At 40.5% G+C, this 19,888-nt stretch overlaps 1 protein-coding gene across 1 annotated transcript in view; it reads left to right on the top strand.

Moving 5' to 3' along the window:
- Positions 1-19,888, top strand: part of CLPTM1L (CLPTM1 like) — a 55,780-nt gene that overhangs the window by 12,094 nt on the left and 23,798 nt on the right. Inside the window, exons 4-8 of the mRNA XM_074987893.1 lie at positions 1,848-1,993; positions 8,128-8,206; positions 9,415-9,532; positions 11,830-11,924; positions 18,399-18,483. Of these exons, the coding sequence (XP_074843994.1) occupies positions 1,848-1,993; positions 8,128-8,206; positions 9,415-9,532; positions 11,830-11,924; positions 18,399-18,483 (523 nt within the window). The remainder of the gene's footprint in view (positions 1-1,847; positions 1,994-8,127; positions 8,207-9,414; positions 9,533-11,829; positions 11,925-18,398; positions 18,484-19,888) is intronic.

Genomic DNA, 19,888 nt, shown 5'->3' with positions numbered 1-19,888 from the left:
TCTGGTGCCCCCACTAGTGGGCGGGGCTGGCTGCAATACAGCCATGCCAGAGGAGCTGTAGGGAAGGGGCATTGGCTTCTGGGAGCAATGGCCTGTCATGCTGCTGCCTTTGCTGCTGTGGTTCCAGTAGAGCCTTGCAGCTGCGTGGGTATGCACTTATATCTTCACAGGGCTCACGTTTGTCCCCCTTCCCCATGGCTCCCTCAACTGCTGCTAGTACCTCTTCATCCTTTCCCCCAAGGGTGGCCCTCCTGCCATTGCATGTCTTTACACCCTCCTGCAAAGTCCTGTTTCTGCTCTCCCGGGCAAGGATGGAGAGACAAGAGTGACGGGAGAGGAAGAGGGCCTTGGGGGAAAGGGAGAAGTGGAGTGGGAAGAGGCGGGGAGTGAGGGGAGGCCTCCAGGGAAGGGGAGGAGTGGGCACAGTGAGGGGGGCACGGCTGGCACAGCTGTAAAGGTAATGACTGGCTTGCCTCCAGAGGCAGATGTGCAATATCCTTTCTGGGGAGGTTTAGCTTTCCCTGGTGTGTTATGCCCACCGCCCATATTTAACAGTCTGAGTTATTGTTCTTAAGGAAAAAAAGACAAGCAGATTTTTGTGCACAGTTTATTGCATGACAGCCTGAAAATGCATTTGTAATTGAAATCCTTTACAAAGAGGAAACCTTTCCAAAAGCTCAGAAACCTACTCCATGAAAGATAATTCTAGTCTTCATGTTCAAATGCTGACACTTAGTGATAGTACGTTTAACCTCTGGGTTGGGCCAGAAGGCTATGCATCTTTTAAGGATATTGATTTTGGTGGACTTTTATCTTTTAGCACTGCAATAGTAGGCGTGTGGGTTTTGCCCAGTGTACTTCATCTAAACAATTCCACTCTTAAGTAGCAAAGCAAAATCCAGAGGTTGATTCAGATGTTAGTAATTGGCCAAAGGATAGACTCTTTCACAGAATCATAGGGTTGGAAGAGACCTCAGGAGGTCATCAAGTCCACGCCCCCCTGCTGAACAGCAGGACCAATCCCAACTAGATCATCCCAGCCAAGGCTTTGTCAAGGCAGGACTTAAAAATCTCTCTGGATGCAGATACCATCACCTTCGTAGGTAACCCATTCTGGAGCTTCACCACATGCCTAGTAAACAAGCTTTTCCTAAAATCCAGCCTAGACCTCTCCTACAGAAACTTGAGACCATTGCTCCTTGTTCTGTCATCAGTCACTGCTGAAAACGACCTCTTTGCCTACATCCCTTTTTTCAGGCAATGGAAGGCTGCTGTTGGATTCCCCACCCCCACACACACACACTCTTTTCTTCTGTAGACTAAAGCCCAAATCCATTAGCCGCTCCTCATAAGTCATGTGTTCTATCCCTCTAATTTTTTTGCTGCCAACCACTGGACGTTCTCCAACACACTTTCTGTAATGGGGGGCACTGAAATGGAACTCCAGATATGGCCTCACCAGTGCCAAATAAAGGGGAATAATCACTTCCCTAGATCTGCTGACAATGCTCCTTCTAATGCACTCCAATATGCTGTTAGCCTTCTTCACTCCAAGGGCACAATGTTGATTCACGCCCGGCTTCTAAGAGCCCAGTAAGCAGTGGAAGTGTTGGTAATACTACTAGACAATATTGACTTTGCATGGTCCAGTAAATTCTCTCGTTTGGAATCAGTCAGGCCATAAGAGTTCCAAACCAAAGAGGTTCAATCTGTAGTGCTAATTTTTTGTGTGTTCGTATTTCTGGTGTAGCTAATCAGAATTCAGGCATTGTAACACCATGTTTTTTATTTCTAAAATTTGCATTTAATACACACAGAACTGTACTTGTTTCCTTTTTATTTACAAGCAAATTGAAGCAGAAAAGAAACAGACCAATGCCTTAGATGAACCTGTCTCACACTGGAGGTCAAGGTTAACTGTTAATGTTATGGTGGAAGATTTTGTATTTGATGGATCCTCTCTCCCTGCGGATGTTCACCGATACATGAAGATGTAAGTTAAGAATTTTATTTCTGATTCATTAGTCCTGTGATCTAAATGGCTCTTTGTCGTTTAATATCCTCTTAGTAAAACATATTAAAGTTGTAAGGTTAAAATCACAGAACTCATTGTTTGGAAATGGATATTTTAATATCAAATTTAAACTTTAGCAGTCACAGTGAACAATATTTAAATTGTAGTAGCCTGTACACTATGACCCAAGTGGACCATGTCTTAATTGTGCCCCGCCCCCCATGCTTACATATGTAGATGTTCTTTTAACTGCATGGTTACATCCTGTTTCCATAGAAACCTAGTTCACTGAGTGCATAGATTGGTCTTATGATGGTTCTAAGAAGTAACTAGGACTAAGTCACTTTTTTACCACAAGCCTTCTGGGGTCCTCTTCACCCTCACTTCATTCTTACTGCCAGTGACAGTGCATAGAGTTCATTGGGATGATCTTACTCTGCCAAGGTGAGGGTCTCTGTGCCGCTTGGCTGGTTCCTGATCATGAGAGACTTCATAGTTGAAGTTTCAGTGTTTCCCCTCACAACGGCCAGGATCTGCCTTAAACTACTGAGTCACGTGGTGGTGTGTACATATGTTGTCTCCCATGCAATACACCTAATGCAGCCATCCAGCAGTGGTGGTTGGTCTATCCAGAGATCACGTGAACCAGGTGGTCACTGTTCTACCGAATGTGCTCACAACACTGCAGCATTAACCGACCTTTCAGTTGCCCTCCAAAGGGTTATGTTCAAGAGTTAGTGCCTGTTGGTGTCACTTGTATCGGAAGTCTCGGTTGGAACTCAGGGCAGTTCACTGAACATGCACATTGCTCTTCACACATCTAGAGGGCTGTGTGGTCTGGGCGCTGACTAGTAATGGCCAGATCCCTCCTACTGCCCTGCTGGCTGTTTAAACCAACTGAATTTAGTTCTACTGTTTCAGTGGTGGCAGGGCAGGGAGCCATGGAGGAGTCAACAGCAGCAGTGTCTGGAGCTGCAAATGACTCTTTAAGGAGCCACATGCAGCTCTGGAGCTGCAGGTTGCCGACTCGTGTACTAGCATATTGCCTCAGGAGGTCTTTCTTACCTCAGCTTGAATGGTCACACAACTTGGAAGTGGCCCAGATGCTCTTCCAAAAGTGGAGAACTCCCTGCATAGACCTGTTCACTATGAGGCAGAATGGGAAATGTCGTCAGCTCTGTTCCCTGTAGGAGGCCAGTAAAGGAGCTCTCACATATTTCTTTATCCTGCCTTGGTTATGGAAACTGCTGTATGCCTTCCTGCCCATTCCACTTGTCAGCAGGGTCCCCAAGAAGCTCAAGAGAGACGAGGCTTGAATCATCTTGATTGCCCCAGCAAGGCCTCATCTACATTGGTTCAGCATGTTGCTGGACCTTGTAGTAGCCCTACAGCAGGCATTACCAAACTGCTTGGGCCTGCTGTTGCAGTACCATTGTTGTCTGTGTCCCATTCTCTCATCCCTTGAATTCACAGCATGGCTGAACCCAGAGAAGTAGATGCTGTTGGGCACCAGAAAGCTGTCTACTAAGTCCACTTACCTGGCAAAGTGGATAAGATTTTCCCTCTTGTCGGCTGAGTGCGACGACTTGTCAGACTCATCCTCACAGTCTGTGTTCAAGTACCTGCTTTTTGTGAAATGCCAGTGCTTGGTCTTTTCTTCTTTCAAGGCACGTGTAGCAGCTATTTCCATATTCCACCCCCTTCGAGTTAGAGCTAGATTTTCACATGGCATGTTGGCTGAGTTCCTGAAAGACTGAGAAGATCTTTCCTCTCCATCAAGGATCTATTTCCTCAGTAAGACCTAAATTTGGTTCCCTGTAAAGGAATGGGACCACTCTTCAAGCCACTGGCTGACATTCATTGACCCACTTGTCATGGAAGGTCACCTTCCTGGTGGTGGTCCACAAGACGTGTCCATAGCCAATGTTCCCTCTAATCTTTTACACCCATCTGCAGAATAAATTTGTTATGTGCAATGAGGCATGTACATATGAACCACCAGTGTAAGCAAAACTTACCAGTGTGCACTCTGTAACCAGCTGGGTGGCATTTGACTGAGTGGCTGCAGAAGCAAGTAGCCTAAGGGCACATTGGTCAGAACTGAAAGCCTTAACAGCTGAACCACCATGTACAATGTTATTTTAAAGACAGGGTCCAGCTCTGGCCCCACTTGTTTTTTGCCAAAAGTGTTATCGAACTTCCACATTAACCAGAAAGGACCCTCCAGTGTCCTTGCAGAGGCTCTTCAGCTGGATCACCTCTTGCATCAAAGCCTGTGCTCCTCCACTGCCAGTTGTGAAAGTGCATTCAACAACATCACAGGCATCCTCATACAATTTTCATGTTCATGTTCCAATCCAGGACATTTGCGGGCCACCACTTAGTCATCTGTACATACCTTTCATCATCATCATCGTCAGTAACTGTGGGCTCAGCTCCTGTTGGTGTCTGATGCCTCGCTCACTATTTCCTTCCGTCTTTCCCTATCCAGTGCAGAGTGGCTTAGTTTCTGTAGACTAGCTCCACACCAATCTACTACATCATCTATCCCTTCTCTGTGGGGTCTGCCTCTCCTATTCGAACTATCCATTATGCCAAATACTAGGGTCTTGATTTTTCGTTCATTCTGCAAATATGTCCAAATACTTGTAGCTTCCGTTTTATAACCTTCTGCAGCAGGTTCTCTTTCGGCTGTATTTTCCTATGTAATTCCTCATTGATGACCACCTGCATCCATCTTATTCTCAGAATCTTTCTATAACAACTCCTTTCGAACGCCAATATTCTTCTTTTCGAATCTTTCACTATCACCCATGTCTCACATCTGTACAACATGCTGGTGAATACACACGTTTTCAAGACGCCCAGCTTCGTTCTAAAGCTAGTTACTTTGCTTTTCCAGATCTTATCCATTGCCTTCAAACTCGCTCTTGCTTTTGCTATTCTAGTTGCTATTTCCTTCTTACAGTGTAGATCATATATTATGTTGCTCCCCAGATATGTGAACTTCTCTACATTTTCTAGTTCAATACCATTGACACTGATCTTCCTTCCTATTTTCTTATCTCCAAATACCATTGTTTTTGTTTTGTTGATGTTCATGATCAGTCCATACCGCTTCCCTTCTTTAACACCCGCATTATTTTTGATAGCTTCTCCTCATCTCTCTCAGTGATAACTATATCATCTACGAGCATCAAGTTGTTAGTTCTTTTTCTGTGCACAGATATCCCTTCTGCTTCTTCCTTGATCTTATCCATTGCTCTCTCCAGATGCATGCTGAAGATACTTGGCAATATTGGATCTCCTTGTCTCGTACCTCTACTTGTTTTAAACCAACTTCCCACATGTGCTCACTGCTGCCTCTGCATTATCATTGATATCTTTCAACAACCTTATTAGTCTGCTATCCACTCTGTATGACTCCAACACCGCCCAAGTCACTTTCTGATCTGTACTGTCAAATGTCTTTTGAAAATCGACAAAACAAGCATATATGTTTTTGTTCTTTCTTCGAGCTTTCTCTGCTATCAGTCTTAGTGGCAATATCTGCTGTATGGTACTTCTTTTCTGAACCCTTCTTGCTCGTCTGCTATATGTTCTTCTATCTGCGCTCTTTATCTCTCAATCAGTATCATCATCAGCACCTTACCTAGATGACTTGTTAGGGCAATTGTTCTGTAGTTCTTGCACTCCAGTGTACTTCCTTTCTTGGGTATTGTCACTAGCACAGAACTTGTCCATTCCTTAGGTGCCTTCCCTTCTTTCCATGTTATGTTACGTAGTCGGTGTATTTCCTGAATCATGCTTTCTCTGCCATATTTGATCATCTCTCCCGTGATCTTATCATTTCCAGGTCTCTTGTTGTTGTTTTAGTCATTTCACTGCTGTTTCTATTTCCTCCTTTGAAATATTGGTCTTGCTCTCGATGCTCGGGGGAGATATCTCTTTCAATTCTTCAGTCTCTCTGAGACTCTCGGGTCCAACTGTGCTTTGTATAGAAGAGTGCAATATCACGTCCATCACTGCATAATCTTCTCCCTGTTCATGAGCACTTCTTCATTGTCATCTTTGATCGCCATCTGCTTCAGTTGCCATTTCCTATTAGTATTCCTAATTGTCTTATACGCCTTCACATTGCTGCTCTAACCACTTCTCCTTATCCTTTCTGGCTGTTTTTTCCTTACCTCATTGAATTTCATCCTATATTACAGTTCTGCCATCTCAGAAACATCTCTTCTGATCTTCAATGCTCTTTTCTCTTGAACCAACTTCAGTGTCTTCTGGGTAAGCCACTTCTTATTGATCTTTTCTTCTTCTGGAACAGGCTGCTCAATTGCTTCTTCTATAGCGATGGCTTTCTCTGCGACTCTCTTATTTAGGTCTTTCTCTGAGGCAATATTCTTAATTTTCTCTTGGAGTGCTGTTCTGTATGCGTTCCCTGTGTCTTCCTCACACAGCCTCACCACATCTCTTCTTTTCTTAAACTGTGTCTTACATTTTCTTTTGAGTTTAATCTTGATGTTTGCGATCACTAGACTGTGGTCTGAGTCTATGTTTACTCCTTGGAAAGTTTGGCATTGCTGTACTGATGTTATCCATCTTCTTCTTATCAAAAGCGTATCTATCATGTTCTTGGACTTTCTGATGCCATTACAACCAATCAAGTGATTGGGGTTGGGTCGATAAGTTGGCTACCGAAAGAAAATTACACCTAACACATAAGTTATCCATTGGAACGTGGAACATCCAAACACTGTGGGCAACTGGAAAATTAGAGCTGCTTTGGAAGGAAATGGAGAGAGATCAATGTGTATACCTTTACAATTCACTGTGCTCTCAGCCAGCAAGCTTGGGAAGAGGCTGAGTTTGGCAGCGTGGTTTTGAGTGCAGCACATCCATGAATTCCTCCTATCTCCATAGCAACTGCTGGGAAATCACCTATAATTTGGAATGGACAGGAGCTAGGTTAATTCTTTTTCTCTTGAGTAGAGGGCCAGCTTAACCTTTCCTCCCCACATCGCCCAGTTTAAGCTTGATGGCTTTATTTATTGCTAATATGTAAAGTGAGGTAAACTCACATTCGTGTGTCTAGATCAGACCTGTTCATCACCTTAACCTGGGCTTAGCTGTCTGACCTTAAACATGTTTTTGTAACATCATACAGAGAATTCATAACTTCACATACAACGTTAGCACATGATGGCATGAGTGGCTTTACCAATATGTTATTTAAACCTTCTTGTGCAGATGACCAGGTAGTAAATAGGCTGTGCCTTGTGCATCATTTGTCTCCAAGTCATTACTAATGCCAGTGGAGCAGCCCCAGCAACTAGTTACACATACAGTTCTTCCACAAACTTTCTAATGTTTGTGATTTTATAGTTCAGTTGCAGCTGTGATGATCCTGGGTATTAGAGAGACAAGGTAGGCAATATCTTTACTGGACCCACTTCTGATAGTGAAAAAGACGAAGTTCTGAGCTACACAGATCTCTTCTTCCAATCGAAAGAAAGAGGCCGGTCTAGCTCAAAACCTTTTCTTTCACCACGTGAAATGGGATCCAATAAAAGGTATTACCACCTCATCCATAGTGTGTGTGTAATGTTTGTGAGAGACTCAAGTTTTTTGTTGAGGAGTGCACTGGTTTCATAGGGTAACTTATTTTTACAAATGAATACATTTCAAATGTGGGGAATTCCCAGTCTTTTATTACTGGGACACAGACATTGCAATGTCTACGGTTACTTCTGTGTGTTTCAGCAAATACCTCACTATCAACTGCAAATGGTGGCTTTGTACATCTTCTGTTTCATCTTTTGTCCCTTACAGTGTATGTGTGTCTGGAACTCTGCACTTTCTGTATTGCAGCTTTTAAGTTGAAACTACAAAAAGTGAACCGAAAAGGATGTATTCTCTCTTGCACCAAGTATACTATTCTGATAGAGTAAAGGGGCCCAAATGAGATTTTTCATGACACAAATTGAAGTTGAATTTGTGTGAAACTATGTACAGTTGGTTCCAGAAACGATTTTTCTGCACTAACATAATTATATTACTCTAGAAATAGAGAATTTTTTTCTGACTATAAAATTCCTGTTTGAACACCATAGGATTCAATTGGGGAAGACTGTGCATTACCTCCCAATATTATTTATTGATCAGCTAAGTAACAGAGTGAAAGATTTAATGGTAAGTAAGAACATACCTTTTCACTAAATTTTGACCAACAGTTTTGTAGAAATCTCCAGTACGGCTGTAATTAAGGCATTGTCCTTGCTTCCATTACAACAGCCCTCCTCATAGTAGTTCACGATGGACACAGCTAGTATGTTGCTAGTCTCATCTTCAGGTTCGATGTTAACAAAATACCTAACAAGCTCATTAATGCAAAATTAAGGGTGCCCTTTCAGAATGTGGAGTTTGGCTAAATGAGAAAAACGTCAAGTTAAGATATGCATTGTTCATCAGGCTAGTTGCATCTCCTGGTTTCTTGAAGTACCCATGATCCTTTCTGAGACTGAGCTTTTGGTGGTAGTCACCTGGTACTATCCATGGTTACCTTAAGTCTGTCTTAAGCTCAGACCTTGCTGTTCTGTATTTTCTCCAGAAGCAGTGACCGTGTTAACAGCAACTAAAGAGCCTCCTTAGAGATTTTTTTTTTCTTTTTTAAACAAAAGCATTTCAGCTAATTCAAACAAGCTTGCATCTTCCTTGGAGACAGGATGTTAGGTCCTTTGTCTGCTGGTTTTGCACATTCTTCAAAGGGCCGTTGTGCATTCATACAGGAAAGTCTCAACAGAGTAGTTTTCTCTTATTAACCAGGTTATGTATGGTGTTCAGAAACATCTTTGCATTCTTTGATAATGTAGCAATTCCACAAATGCTGTGGCTTTGACTGCTGTTTTCATTTCTGGAAAGGTATGAAGCAGCTCTGTGCAAGCTTAATTCTGCACTAACAAATTCTTGGGCATTTTATTTGATATTTTTAAAGAATACTTTAACACCCTCATGTACCACAGCACCTCCTTTCCCATTCACTTTCTCTGATTCCTGGTAGTGAGTACCTTGAACACAGAATGCATTGCCTGTATGTTATCATCTTGTCCTTCCATTTCTGAGCCTTTTCTGTACATTTGTATAGATTAATACTTGGTTTTAAAAATTCTGCTTTATTAGTTTTTTTTAAACAAAAATCAAATAACCCCAAAGTGTTATTTCAATTTGCGTACTACGAATTTCTGTTTTTAGGGAAAAATAAGTGATAAAACTATAATATGGCTTATAATCAATTTTCATTCTGATTTTTAAAGAGGAAAAGCAAAAACTGCAAAATAACTTGACAGAGGCTGCTATGTATGTGTATTTTGCTGCTCAGACTATTTTCTGTCTAAATGTAGATAATTAACCGTTCAACGACAGAGCTACCTCTTACAGTGTCATATGATAAAATATCTCTTGGAAAGCTCCGATTTTGGATCCACATGCAAGATGCAGTATTCTCTCTGCAACAGTTTGGTATGTATCCTTTTATAGTAGATGTTCAGGTTTTTTAACTTGTAATGCACACATTATCTGTCTATAGTACTGTAAAATGGTGTTCTTTTGCACGTCTGACCTATTTTCAGAAAAATTTCTGTGGATTTCAACTACGCGCACAATCTGGTATTGTTCATGTAGAAAGTTGTGGTTGAAATTTTAAGCACTAAAACACGCACCTGAGGCTAATGCTGCGAGGAGGAAGTGATCCTTCCAACAGGGAAAAGGAGTTCTTGCATGTGAAAGTCCATAAGTGCTGCTTTTTTTTTCCAAGTCACATTTGTAGCATACTTGTAAAAAAAAAAAAAAAAAAAAATTTCTGTCTTGAGCTTTGAATGATAAAACCCTAATTAAAAATGGCTATTCACTGAAGAAATACCATATTGCTGACAGACTTATAAACTGTAGTAAGCAGTTCATGCTTTTTTGGCTGGCTTTAATTCAAAGTACCTCAATTCTCCAGAAATTAATTTGATATGTAGATCTGAATCTTGAGAAAAGCCTCCATTCTCCAGTTGAATGGCTTTAGAAATCAAATATTTTACCCCCACATAGGCTGGATGAGTTTTTTCTCTCATTGGTCATCAGCAAGCCAATCATGTCTTCTCCATTCCTTTGGCTCTGCCTGTCTGTGGTGTATTTTGCTTGTCGCTCCTTTTTCTGCCTCACTAGTCCAGTGCAGCCACCTAGCGTCAGAAACTATACATTGTCTGCCATTCTAATCTGGATTTCCTTTGCATAATTTTTGAAGCTGTGCACGTTATATATATATATTAAAATATTTTCATTAGGAACGATACATGCAGTTTTTGTTTTAATGAATAAAACTGATATATTTTCTGTCTGTATCTGCAGCTGGTCAGATACAAAAGTCAGTACTGCAGGTCTCCTTAAAGTAACACAAGAAAGCAAAGGGCGACTGAGTAAATTAACTGGATTTTACAGGTTCTCAAGTGAATATTCTAGTTGAAGCACTTTCTATTAAAGTAATTCGTGGAAAGAAATCATTGAAACTTGCATGTTTTGTCAAACAGCAGTGCAAATTTGTACAGAGTTACAGGATTCCATCCTTGCTTGTTCTGCTTGATTAAAGAAACTTCTGGTATTAGTGTCTCTTATCCTTGTGTTGGTATTTATATACCTTCATCTCTTCAATCTTTGAATATACTTGATCAGTTGACTTTCTTAAAATGGCTTTGTAAACCCAGTTTTTCAGATTCTTGTGGCTTTATTCTGACCTCTTTCCAGTTTGTCATTATTTTTAAAAGACTGGAAGCTCACCAGAGCCATGTCCTGGGCTGATACAGTGTCCCTCCTCATTATTCTTGTTAGCTTTTTCAGCTAGAGCCATTAGCCCTTTCAGCTAGAGCTTCTACACAGCTAACTCTCCTGTCAGATCATACAGGCCTGCTGATGATGCATGGCTGGGAGGATGTTGGCTCCTGGGAGAGGTGGTACCACATTTTTTTGGCAGATGTGTGGAGACCCCTATATTTAAGCACATACCAATTTCTCACGGTGGATATTCACATTCATGGATAGAATTTTGTAACCATGCAGGGGTCTGCTACTTTGTAGACTGAGGCTTTTATAGACCTTCTCCTGTAGGACTTTTTTGTCATGTAAACATACCCAAGCAAATCTTTCAAACAAAGAACTTTAATATACATGCACACTATTCCCCCACACATAATGTTTTAATTTATTGCTTTGTTGTAGCTGAGTGGTCTCTCTTACTTAAATGTTTTCCTTAGCCCACCATCATCAACACTGGGCTCCCTGTCCCGATGGCAGAAATATAGATGTTGTGTCTGTACACCCATTTAGATTGTGTGCGGAACATTGTTTGTTACCCATCCTAACCCATAGCTTTTTACAGTTTCTGTGATGGTAGTTAGAGATACAGAATGTGAGTTGCCAAGCTTCCTCTTTCCTTATTAATTTTGGAGCTGATCTTTAAAGGCTCTAGACAAACTCTTGTGAAAGCAAATTTAGGGACTAGACAGGATCAGTACCTTCTAAATTACTAATCTAGAATGTGTTTAGGTAAAATGTTTAAAAATTAAATAAAAAATTGATTGTTGCCAGCAAAACTAGCGCATTTTTTATGGTAAGCTGCCAAAATACAACCCACATAAGAAGAGCTGCCTTTACCTTTAATTTTACCATACTAATAACTGTAGTGCTGAGTGGTGGTGGTGGTGGTATGGTTTTTTTTTTGTTTTTTGTTTTTTTTTTCTCCTTCTCCTTATACATTTCTCTACTCTTCCTTCTAGGCTTTTCAGAAAAGGATGCAGATGAAGTAAAAGGAATTTTTGTGGATACCAACCTGTACTTTCTGGCTTTGACATTCTTTGTAGCAGCATTCCATGTAAGTGGATCATCTTTTGGTTTTTAAGCAATGTACAGAAAAGTAAGTAAACCCTTAATAAAAGCAAAGGCATTTCACGCATTGTCATTCCTCTACATACCAATAATTGTTTTTGGAAATATTACCAGTACATATGCTACACAGATTCTTTCCTTCATAAATAAAAATAGAAAATTCAGTAGCAAAACATGTTCTGCAAGGGAACATCTTTGCAGTATATTTTTAAGTGGAAGCCAGAAAAACTGCTTTTTGTCCCAGTCCAATTTCAAAAGCAGAAGTTTAACCCATCTGGTACAGTCTTTCCCAGGAAGAGTGTGAATAAGTTTCTTTGTGTATCTGCTGTTGTACCTGGGCTGTTTGTAGATCTCACTTCACCACTGGATAAGGTTATTGGCTTCCATTTTCAATGCTGGCTGCCAGCCTGCTTGGAAATAAGAGTTCAGTTGTGCAGACCCAGATCACCCATCTTCACAACAGACCAGGAACTTGACCTGCTGTTGAATATGCATGTTGGTTTAAAAATTAACGTAGGCTGTAATTAGCAATTAGTAAAGGGTTGAAAATGCAATTGATACTTGTCTAACTTGTGTAAGTTGTAAGTATTTTACTTCAAAGAAATTACTAATATATAAATAATCAACTGTTGTGTAAAACCTAACATTCTTAATTGAGATGTAAAAATATTTAACTCAAGTGAAATAATATTATCCGTTCTTTAACCTGAGTTGAGCCAAAACCTGAGAAATCATTGCATGTGAATGCTGGCTCACGTTTTCTGCCCTGAGATTCTGCCAGACATAGCAGAGAGCAGGTTACAGTTTTGATTCCCTCTCTTGATTCTGCACAGGCTATGGTTCTGTTGGAGTGTGAAAAGCTATGCGTCTGTTCTAAACTTGCCAGGTGGTAGCACTACCGAGGACACTGTCTCCCAGCTGGACATTGCCAGAGCATTTAGTCTCTGGGCATCATTCTTTGTTGCTTTGACACACCCTACGTCACTGATACAAGGGTATTTAGGGGTTGCCTATCCTGAATCATTTCCCCTACACCAGGAGAGTGCTCAGCTAAGGGAGCCGTGGCCATGTTTTTTGCCTACTCAGAGAACAGGGAGAAGAATGAACTAGAGATTTGGCCTTCACACAGTGGGAGATCTTTTTCTATGAATAGTCTTGGAAGTGTAGCCCCATTTGTCTATTAACGAACATTTAAAATGGAACCGGAAACTTATCAGGCTCTGAGATGGCTTCTGTCTCGTACATTTCTGCTGCTGATTCTCTGGTGGTCTGATTCTCCAGGGAGTCAAAACATACAGTTCCGGGTTATGCTGCAATTGCTCCTGCAGCAAAGCTTTCTCTGGAATGTTTGTCAGTGGCAATCCCTTTGCTGGCCTCATTCAGCCTTTGCTGCTGGCTCCCATCCGTCCCCAGGATGGATTCTGGGGCAACAGATTGTCGTGTCAGCTGACTAGATCATCGTGCAATACGTTTATTTATTTGCTGCTATGGAGAGACATTCCTGGGAGTCTTATTTAATGTTTTGCTAGCCATGTGCCAGAGGTGGGTGGATGGATGGATTGATTAATTTAAATCTGATGGTGCTTTGGTCCCCACAAAGCTCTGGTGTCCAGTCAGTGTTCATTGTATATTTCGAAATGTTCTCCAGAGGTGTGTTGACAGCTCATGGATGAGAAGACACTGAAAACTGCTGCACTGCAACAAGGGGGCTTTCTTCTCTTTGGAATCAGTTGGTGATTTATGAGATAGAGGAGGCAAAGGAAGTTGGCCCATATGGTTGCGGGATTCTTATTGTGGATTCCCTGGACCTGGGGATAGAAAGTCTGTATTTACACTGCCGAGTTACAGGGCTTGAAGCCCCCATGCCTGCTGTGTCCGAGGAGCCCAAGTCAAGAGATTTGTGTGTAGGTAGAAGAGGAGTTTGTCCTCAGGCCTGGTCCTGAGCTTATGTTGTTGTGTGGATTGATACAGTGACCTTGGCTTTGACCATTCAAATTATCTTAGTTGTGATGACATCAGATGACCTGTGGAAAGAAGAAAGATGCTAGAACATTGGTAGCAGAAGTATTGGAACAAAATTGGTGAATTGTATCATATCACAGAGACTTCTCAAATTCTCATTCCATTGTTGTGTGGAGAGGCCAAGAAAAGGGGTTTTGTTTCCAGAGCATCCACTAAGCCTTGATGGTCTTATTTCTGGACTGTGGACAGTTCTAGAAATGCTCTCCCTGAAGAAAATTGTGGGGAAGAAATTGTCTGTTTTGTCAGAGAACACTGTTCAGATTCAGACCAAATTTAATCAACCATGAAAACAGTATTGATACAGCAGGAGTCTCCAGCTGGCACAGTTTTCTACACTCATCTTTTTTGTATTAAAATGTGACACAGTGATTGAGTGCTATTCAGTCTTTGAAGAGATTCTTGGGGTTCTTTTTTAAGCTGTAGCAAACTGAAAGTTGGCTGTCTGCTTTAATCTCTTACTTAAAATATATTTGTGACATCAAATCACACTTCATAATTATACTAAGTATTTTGGCTGAAATTCCCGAAAAAGAGGGTTCCTGCTTATTTTAGCTGACAACCTCTGTTCAGACTGGTGTATACTGTGGAAAAATCAAAAAGTTATGTTAAGAACTATCCAGAGTCGTCTTCATTAATATCCTTCAGTGGAAGGCTGAGTTATAATGTCTTTATCAGCTCTGTTCCATAGAGGGATGAAAATGTTATGTTGAGATGATAAATGACACTTCTTCGCTGAAATTTCAGCCATTGACCATCTGAGGTTCCAGGTATTCAGGGCCTGTGGGGCAGAAAGAGTTATGTTAAATCATTGAATGTCAAGTAATTACCAACAAAATGACTAAAATATCTAGAGAAACCAGAAGTGGTAAGCTATGTTTTCCTAATTGTTTGTTTCTGCTGATTCAAGGGTATGACTTGCAGTTTTCTAGTCATAAGAATTTTTATGCATGTCAGACACATCACAACTAAATCTATACAGAATAATCAGCCATGTCTTTTACATTATGAAGAATATGCCTGACCCTGTCCACACCCCTCTTCGCGCCAGGCTGGGGGCCATAGCTGTGGGTGGCTGCAGAGCCCTGAGCACAGTGGCTAAAAGTCAGGTCCCCAAGACCAGCGGCAGAGCCACTGATGAAGTGGGTGAGGACCCCCAGAGGCAGTGGGGCGAGCACCAGGACACACTGGAGCTGGTAGCTGGGATGCTGGGGCCACCAGGCTGGCAGTTGGGACCTTGGTGCGGGCCATCAAATCTGGGAGGTGCTGTGGCACCCTGGCATCTCTGCTTCTCATGCCTGTGATTTATTAGAGGAATAGAAACCCTAAGACAACACAAAATAGAAAACAAATGATGAAGCATTACTTTCGAAAATTGATTCCGATTTTAATATGTCCTCGGTTTATTAATACAGTTTATAGAGGAGCAAAATAATGTTAAGGGCAGACAAGTTCTACTTGGCTTATTAAGTGTGATGGTTTATGAAGAGTCAGTTTAATTAGTACTACATAAATCCTCTGAAATCAAAGAAGGTATTTAATTATTTTAGATGAGGCCATTTAAGGTGTCTTAATCCAGGCCATTAATGATTATTATGAATATTAAATGCAAATTAAATCCCGTTATATTTCTGTTTACTTATCAAGAATACATGGTATAACTAAATGGTGATTAACAGGAGAAGTTATAAATATCTAAAATTACGATAACTTTTCAATATCCCAATAAAATCACTTCACAGGTGTTTTAATCTATTTTCCTTGGCAGTTCTGTACCTATTTTCATATTGTATTGAAGTCTCAGTGATGTCATCCGGGCTGGAAGGTGGTTTTTTTGTCAGTTGTTTTACCTTTTTAGCTGTCTGTAACAGCTTGTTTTCAAAGATAGACAGGATGAACTAGTGTTGAGTGCTGTTGAAGTTGAGATGTTAGCAGAGTGCTGATGCAAGATCATGCCAGAATTTTTGTACTCTTTTCCTTCCTACTTTCATGAAATCATAGGAAAACAAACCTCTTTTAGTTTTGTCTCAATTTGAAATTCAGTGCTTGCTGCTTTTCTTTGGCTCAGTGCTGTTGTTGGTTCGTTATCTTGACATCTTTTCTCAGGAATGTGCAGTTTGCTTAATGAATATGCAAAAATTCTGATTGCTTTTGTTTTATCTGACAGGAGAGTCTCAGGTAATATTTGAAGTTGGAATTTTAGGTCTTCCATTTACTGAGAAATTTCTTAAATTTCATCAGGGTTCAGCAGGAATTGAAATTCTGATTTCAAAAATATTTTCCATATAAAGCATCTGGCCTGCTCCCAACACCCACCCAGGCCTGGTCCCGAACCCCCCAGCCCAACGCACCCCCCCAACAGGTATTGCTGCTACAGCCCCAGAAACGAGCTGCCACCAGGCTTTAACCCCTCCCTCCTGCTCATGGCCCCAAACTGCCTCCAGCCTTTAACCTTTTCCAACTTCCCCTCCACCAAAGGTTCACTTACTTTTCAAAAGCAGCAGTGCATGCTGCCACGCCTTCCTTGATTTAGGAGCACGTGGAATGATTCAGAGACTTCTAGTGGTATTTTAGTGTATTTTAGTGGTAATTTAGCGTCCCTCTTACGAGTTTTTGTATACAAGCAGAAAGCTGGGAACCAGTTGTGCTTGTGTAGCAAGGGATTGAGTGTATGTGAAGATGTGATTCTTGTTCTTGTGCGTTATATGAAGTTAGTTGCTCAAGATGCTATATTCCTAGTTAATATAAATATTCTGTACTTAAAATGCTTTTTCTATTCATGATCATTTTTGCAAAGCCGTTAAATTCAGTTTTGGTACAGAAAGCATTTTACTATGGGCTATATGAAGGACACTGCACAGATGATGGTTTACTTGGCCTGACTGCCACACCCATTTGCAGCACCCAATAATCCCAAATACACATTGCCCCTCAATGCAGCACACATTCCTCTTTTGCCACCTGCACAAGTCTACACAACTTCCAGCACAACACCATCTGTGCATATAGTTAGTATCCTTCATATCCACATATATCCACTAAATATCCCCTGGTATCTACATCCTTGGTTGTAGATGCTGATATCCATGGCTCATTTTTGTGGCTATACCTTCAGGTGCAAAATTTGTATCTGTTGAAGGCACTATATATAATAACTGCAGGAATCACTTGGAAGTTGAGAATGAGTTAGAATGAAGTGAAGGAAACATCCACTAGCATGGTTTAGTGTTTTGTTTAGAATAAAACCAGGTTCGATTATTGGGATTTGCAGTCAATTATCATGTGGCTTGAGCTCCCCCTGCCCTCCATAGCTCTTATTTTTTATTTTAGTGAAGGGTCATTTGCAACAGCATGGATTTTCAACATGTAGTAGTTGGTACAAAAATTAAGCATCATTAAGCCTGTTAATGCAGTTGAAGTTTTAGCTTTGTCTTTGTGAAGAAAGTACTTTTTAATGATGTTAGTATGGTAAAATGTTAGGCTTTGCCTAAACTTAAAAATTATTTCAGCATAGCTGCATCAATTCAGAGTGTGAATAAAAGTACCGCTGACCATCATAGCGATGTTAGCCAAACCCCAGCGTTGACTCAGCTATATTAATGGAAGAGCACTTCTGTTGATGTACTTAATGTTATTCAGAAAGGTGGTGTAAAGCCAGTAGCAAAAGTCTGTGATTTGCATTTACAGTACAACCCGCAGAAAGTTGTGGCTGAAAAATTAGATTCATAAAGGGACTGGACACTTACATGCCTAACAGAATATTTGGAGTTCAATGAGAGTAATGCTTAGCAAATTTTGAGTGGTGTATTAAATCTCATGCTTCAGGAGTTAGGGCCATCTCTAACTAATAGAGATGAGGATGAGATTGTTTGAGAGAATACATTATTCCACATTTACCCAATTATAGAAAGTTGGTTTTGTACATTTTCTTCTCAAGCAGCTGGTAGTGGATGGTCAGAGATGGGAGACTGAAGTAGATGGACTTTGGGTCTGATCCAGTTTGGCACTTCCTGTGTTTGTAATATGAAGTTTGGAAACCCTGCAAGGTTCCCAGTTCTTTAGTTTTTTTAGGACTGAAGAATTCATGAGCTCTTCAAGTGTCTTAGCTCCTCACGTGAACTACCATTCTGCAGAATTTGTAAAGTGCATCGGGTTCCTGGTTCCCTTTGCCTTCCTGTAGCATGAAGCTTTGTAGTTCTGTCAGTCTGTGGACTCCCTAGTTGCTAGGAAGAGCTGATGTTTTGTGAAATTTAGGTCTTAACATGGTTCACATCTCTTAGCTTTTCCTTTCTGTATACTGACAATTTCCTCCCTCACTTTTATTTAATGAAATGAACATAAGTATGGAGTTGTAAATGCATGGGTTTTTAAACTCAGTTGATGTACCTTTAATTCCTGCAGATTTCAGTCAAATTAATGGTGAGAATCTTCATATTTGCAGCTTCTTTTTGATTTCCTTGCATTCAAAAATGACATCAGCTTCTGGAAGAAAAAGAAGAGCATGACTGGAATGTCCACAAAAGCAGGTATGGTGTATATGAGCTAAGGAGAGTTTGTATAGATCTTGGTTTTGCTCTTTTTTTGTATACTAGAACACCTACAAATATCAGCCATGTTTTAGGGGATGTGGCAAATGGAAACAGTTTTGTATGATTGTTATGAGAACACATACGAGATTTAATCAGTATTCAGTTTTTTAACAGAAAACGATAGCCAGGCAGATTCTAACTTTGATGCCCAAGGCACAGTGCTTACTGTTGCTTCTGAGCTCAATTTTTATTGGGTGCATTACTCCATATCTCTGATTATGTTGTATTTGATAAATGTATATTGTCATTTTGTTCTTGTGGAAAAATCTTTTAATCTTGGTTACACCTGGAAATGTCATCTGACGTGCACACTTTTTTTTCCCCCTGCACTGGAGCCGACAGTGAGTTTCAAGAATTAACATTTTAGGTTAGTCTCAAAATAGGTACTGGCTGCATAAGTGCAGGAAGCCAAAGTAGAAGGATTCTGGGTGACACTGGATAGTTTTGGTTTCTTGACACTAAAGTAATGCAGTCTTCCAAGTGTTGTGTTGGTTCCAGCATCTCCATAACTGGGCCAGGGCACTTGGGAATTTAAGTACTACTTACAGTTACGCTATTTGAAGGAAATTTAGAATCTGAGGATATGAAAAAGAAGAAACGTCTGTGTTGTATTTAGTATTTACATTACATGGGATTGCACTGATAATTTAGTACCCAAATGAAATGGAAAAATGCTCCTATCTCTTTGCTTAGCATTTTTATTTAGTGTCCAGTCCTTCGTCGTCTTTGTGCTTTCCCCTTTTCTCTGATATAAAAATCATTGATCAGGAAATGGTACTATCTATAATTGTAAAGGTTTTTTATAGAACCTGAGAAACTGCATATGTGCAAAATGTCTTACTAGATCAAATACCATCAAATGTGTTTTGTTCAAGGATTTCTTGGCAGTTTCCCTAGGCTTAGCTTTGCAATTTTCATAGCTACAAGGTTTTGTCTGAGGTGACAAGAGTCACAAACATATTTTTGGTAATTTAAGGTACTGCTGATCCATTGTTGGGTGGTTCTATTCCGTAAGAGAACAGTTTTATTATTTCAAATACTTGGATTTCTTCTCTGATTTAAGAAAACAAATGTTTCACTCCTTAAGCATTTTTTTTTTAAATTTTGCTTACTCTGAATATCTCAGAGTAGGTTGTTCTTGCAAATTCCTGCTATTTAAAATCATAATTCTCTTCTGATGGAGTGGGTGTTTGCCCACAAAAGCTTATGCTCCAAAATATGTGTTAGTCTATAAGGTGCTACAGGATGACTTCTTGTTCTTGATTCTGTTCTGAGCTCTCTCTTTCTGTAATCATCTGTAGTCTCACAAGTAGCTTTCTCAGGTGGCAGCTTATATATATAG

Source organism: Carettochelys insculpta, chromosome 2 (genome assembly GCF_033958435.1).
Source record: "Carettochelys insculpta isolate YL-2023 chromosome 2, ASM3395843v1, whole genome shotgun sequence".
In the NCBI taxonomy this organism is placed as follows: domain Eukaryota; kingdom Metazoa; phylum Chordata; order Testudines; family Carettochelyidae; genus Carettochelys; species Carettochelys insculpta.
The sequence above is the reverse complement of the archived record's forward strand: the minus strand, read 5'-3'. Positions and strand labels throughout refer to the sequence as shown.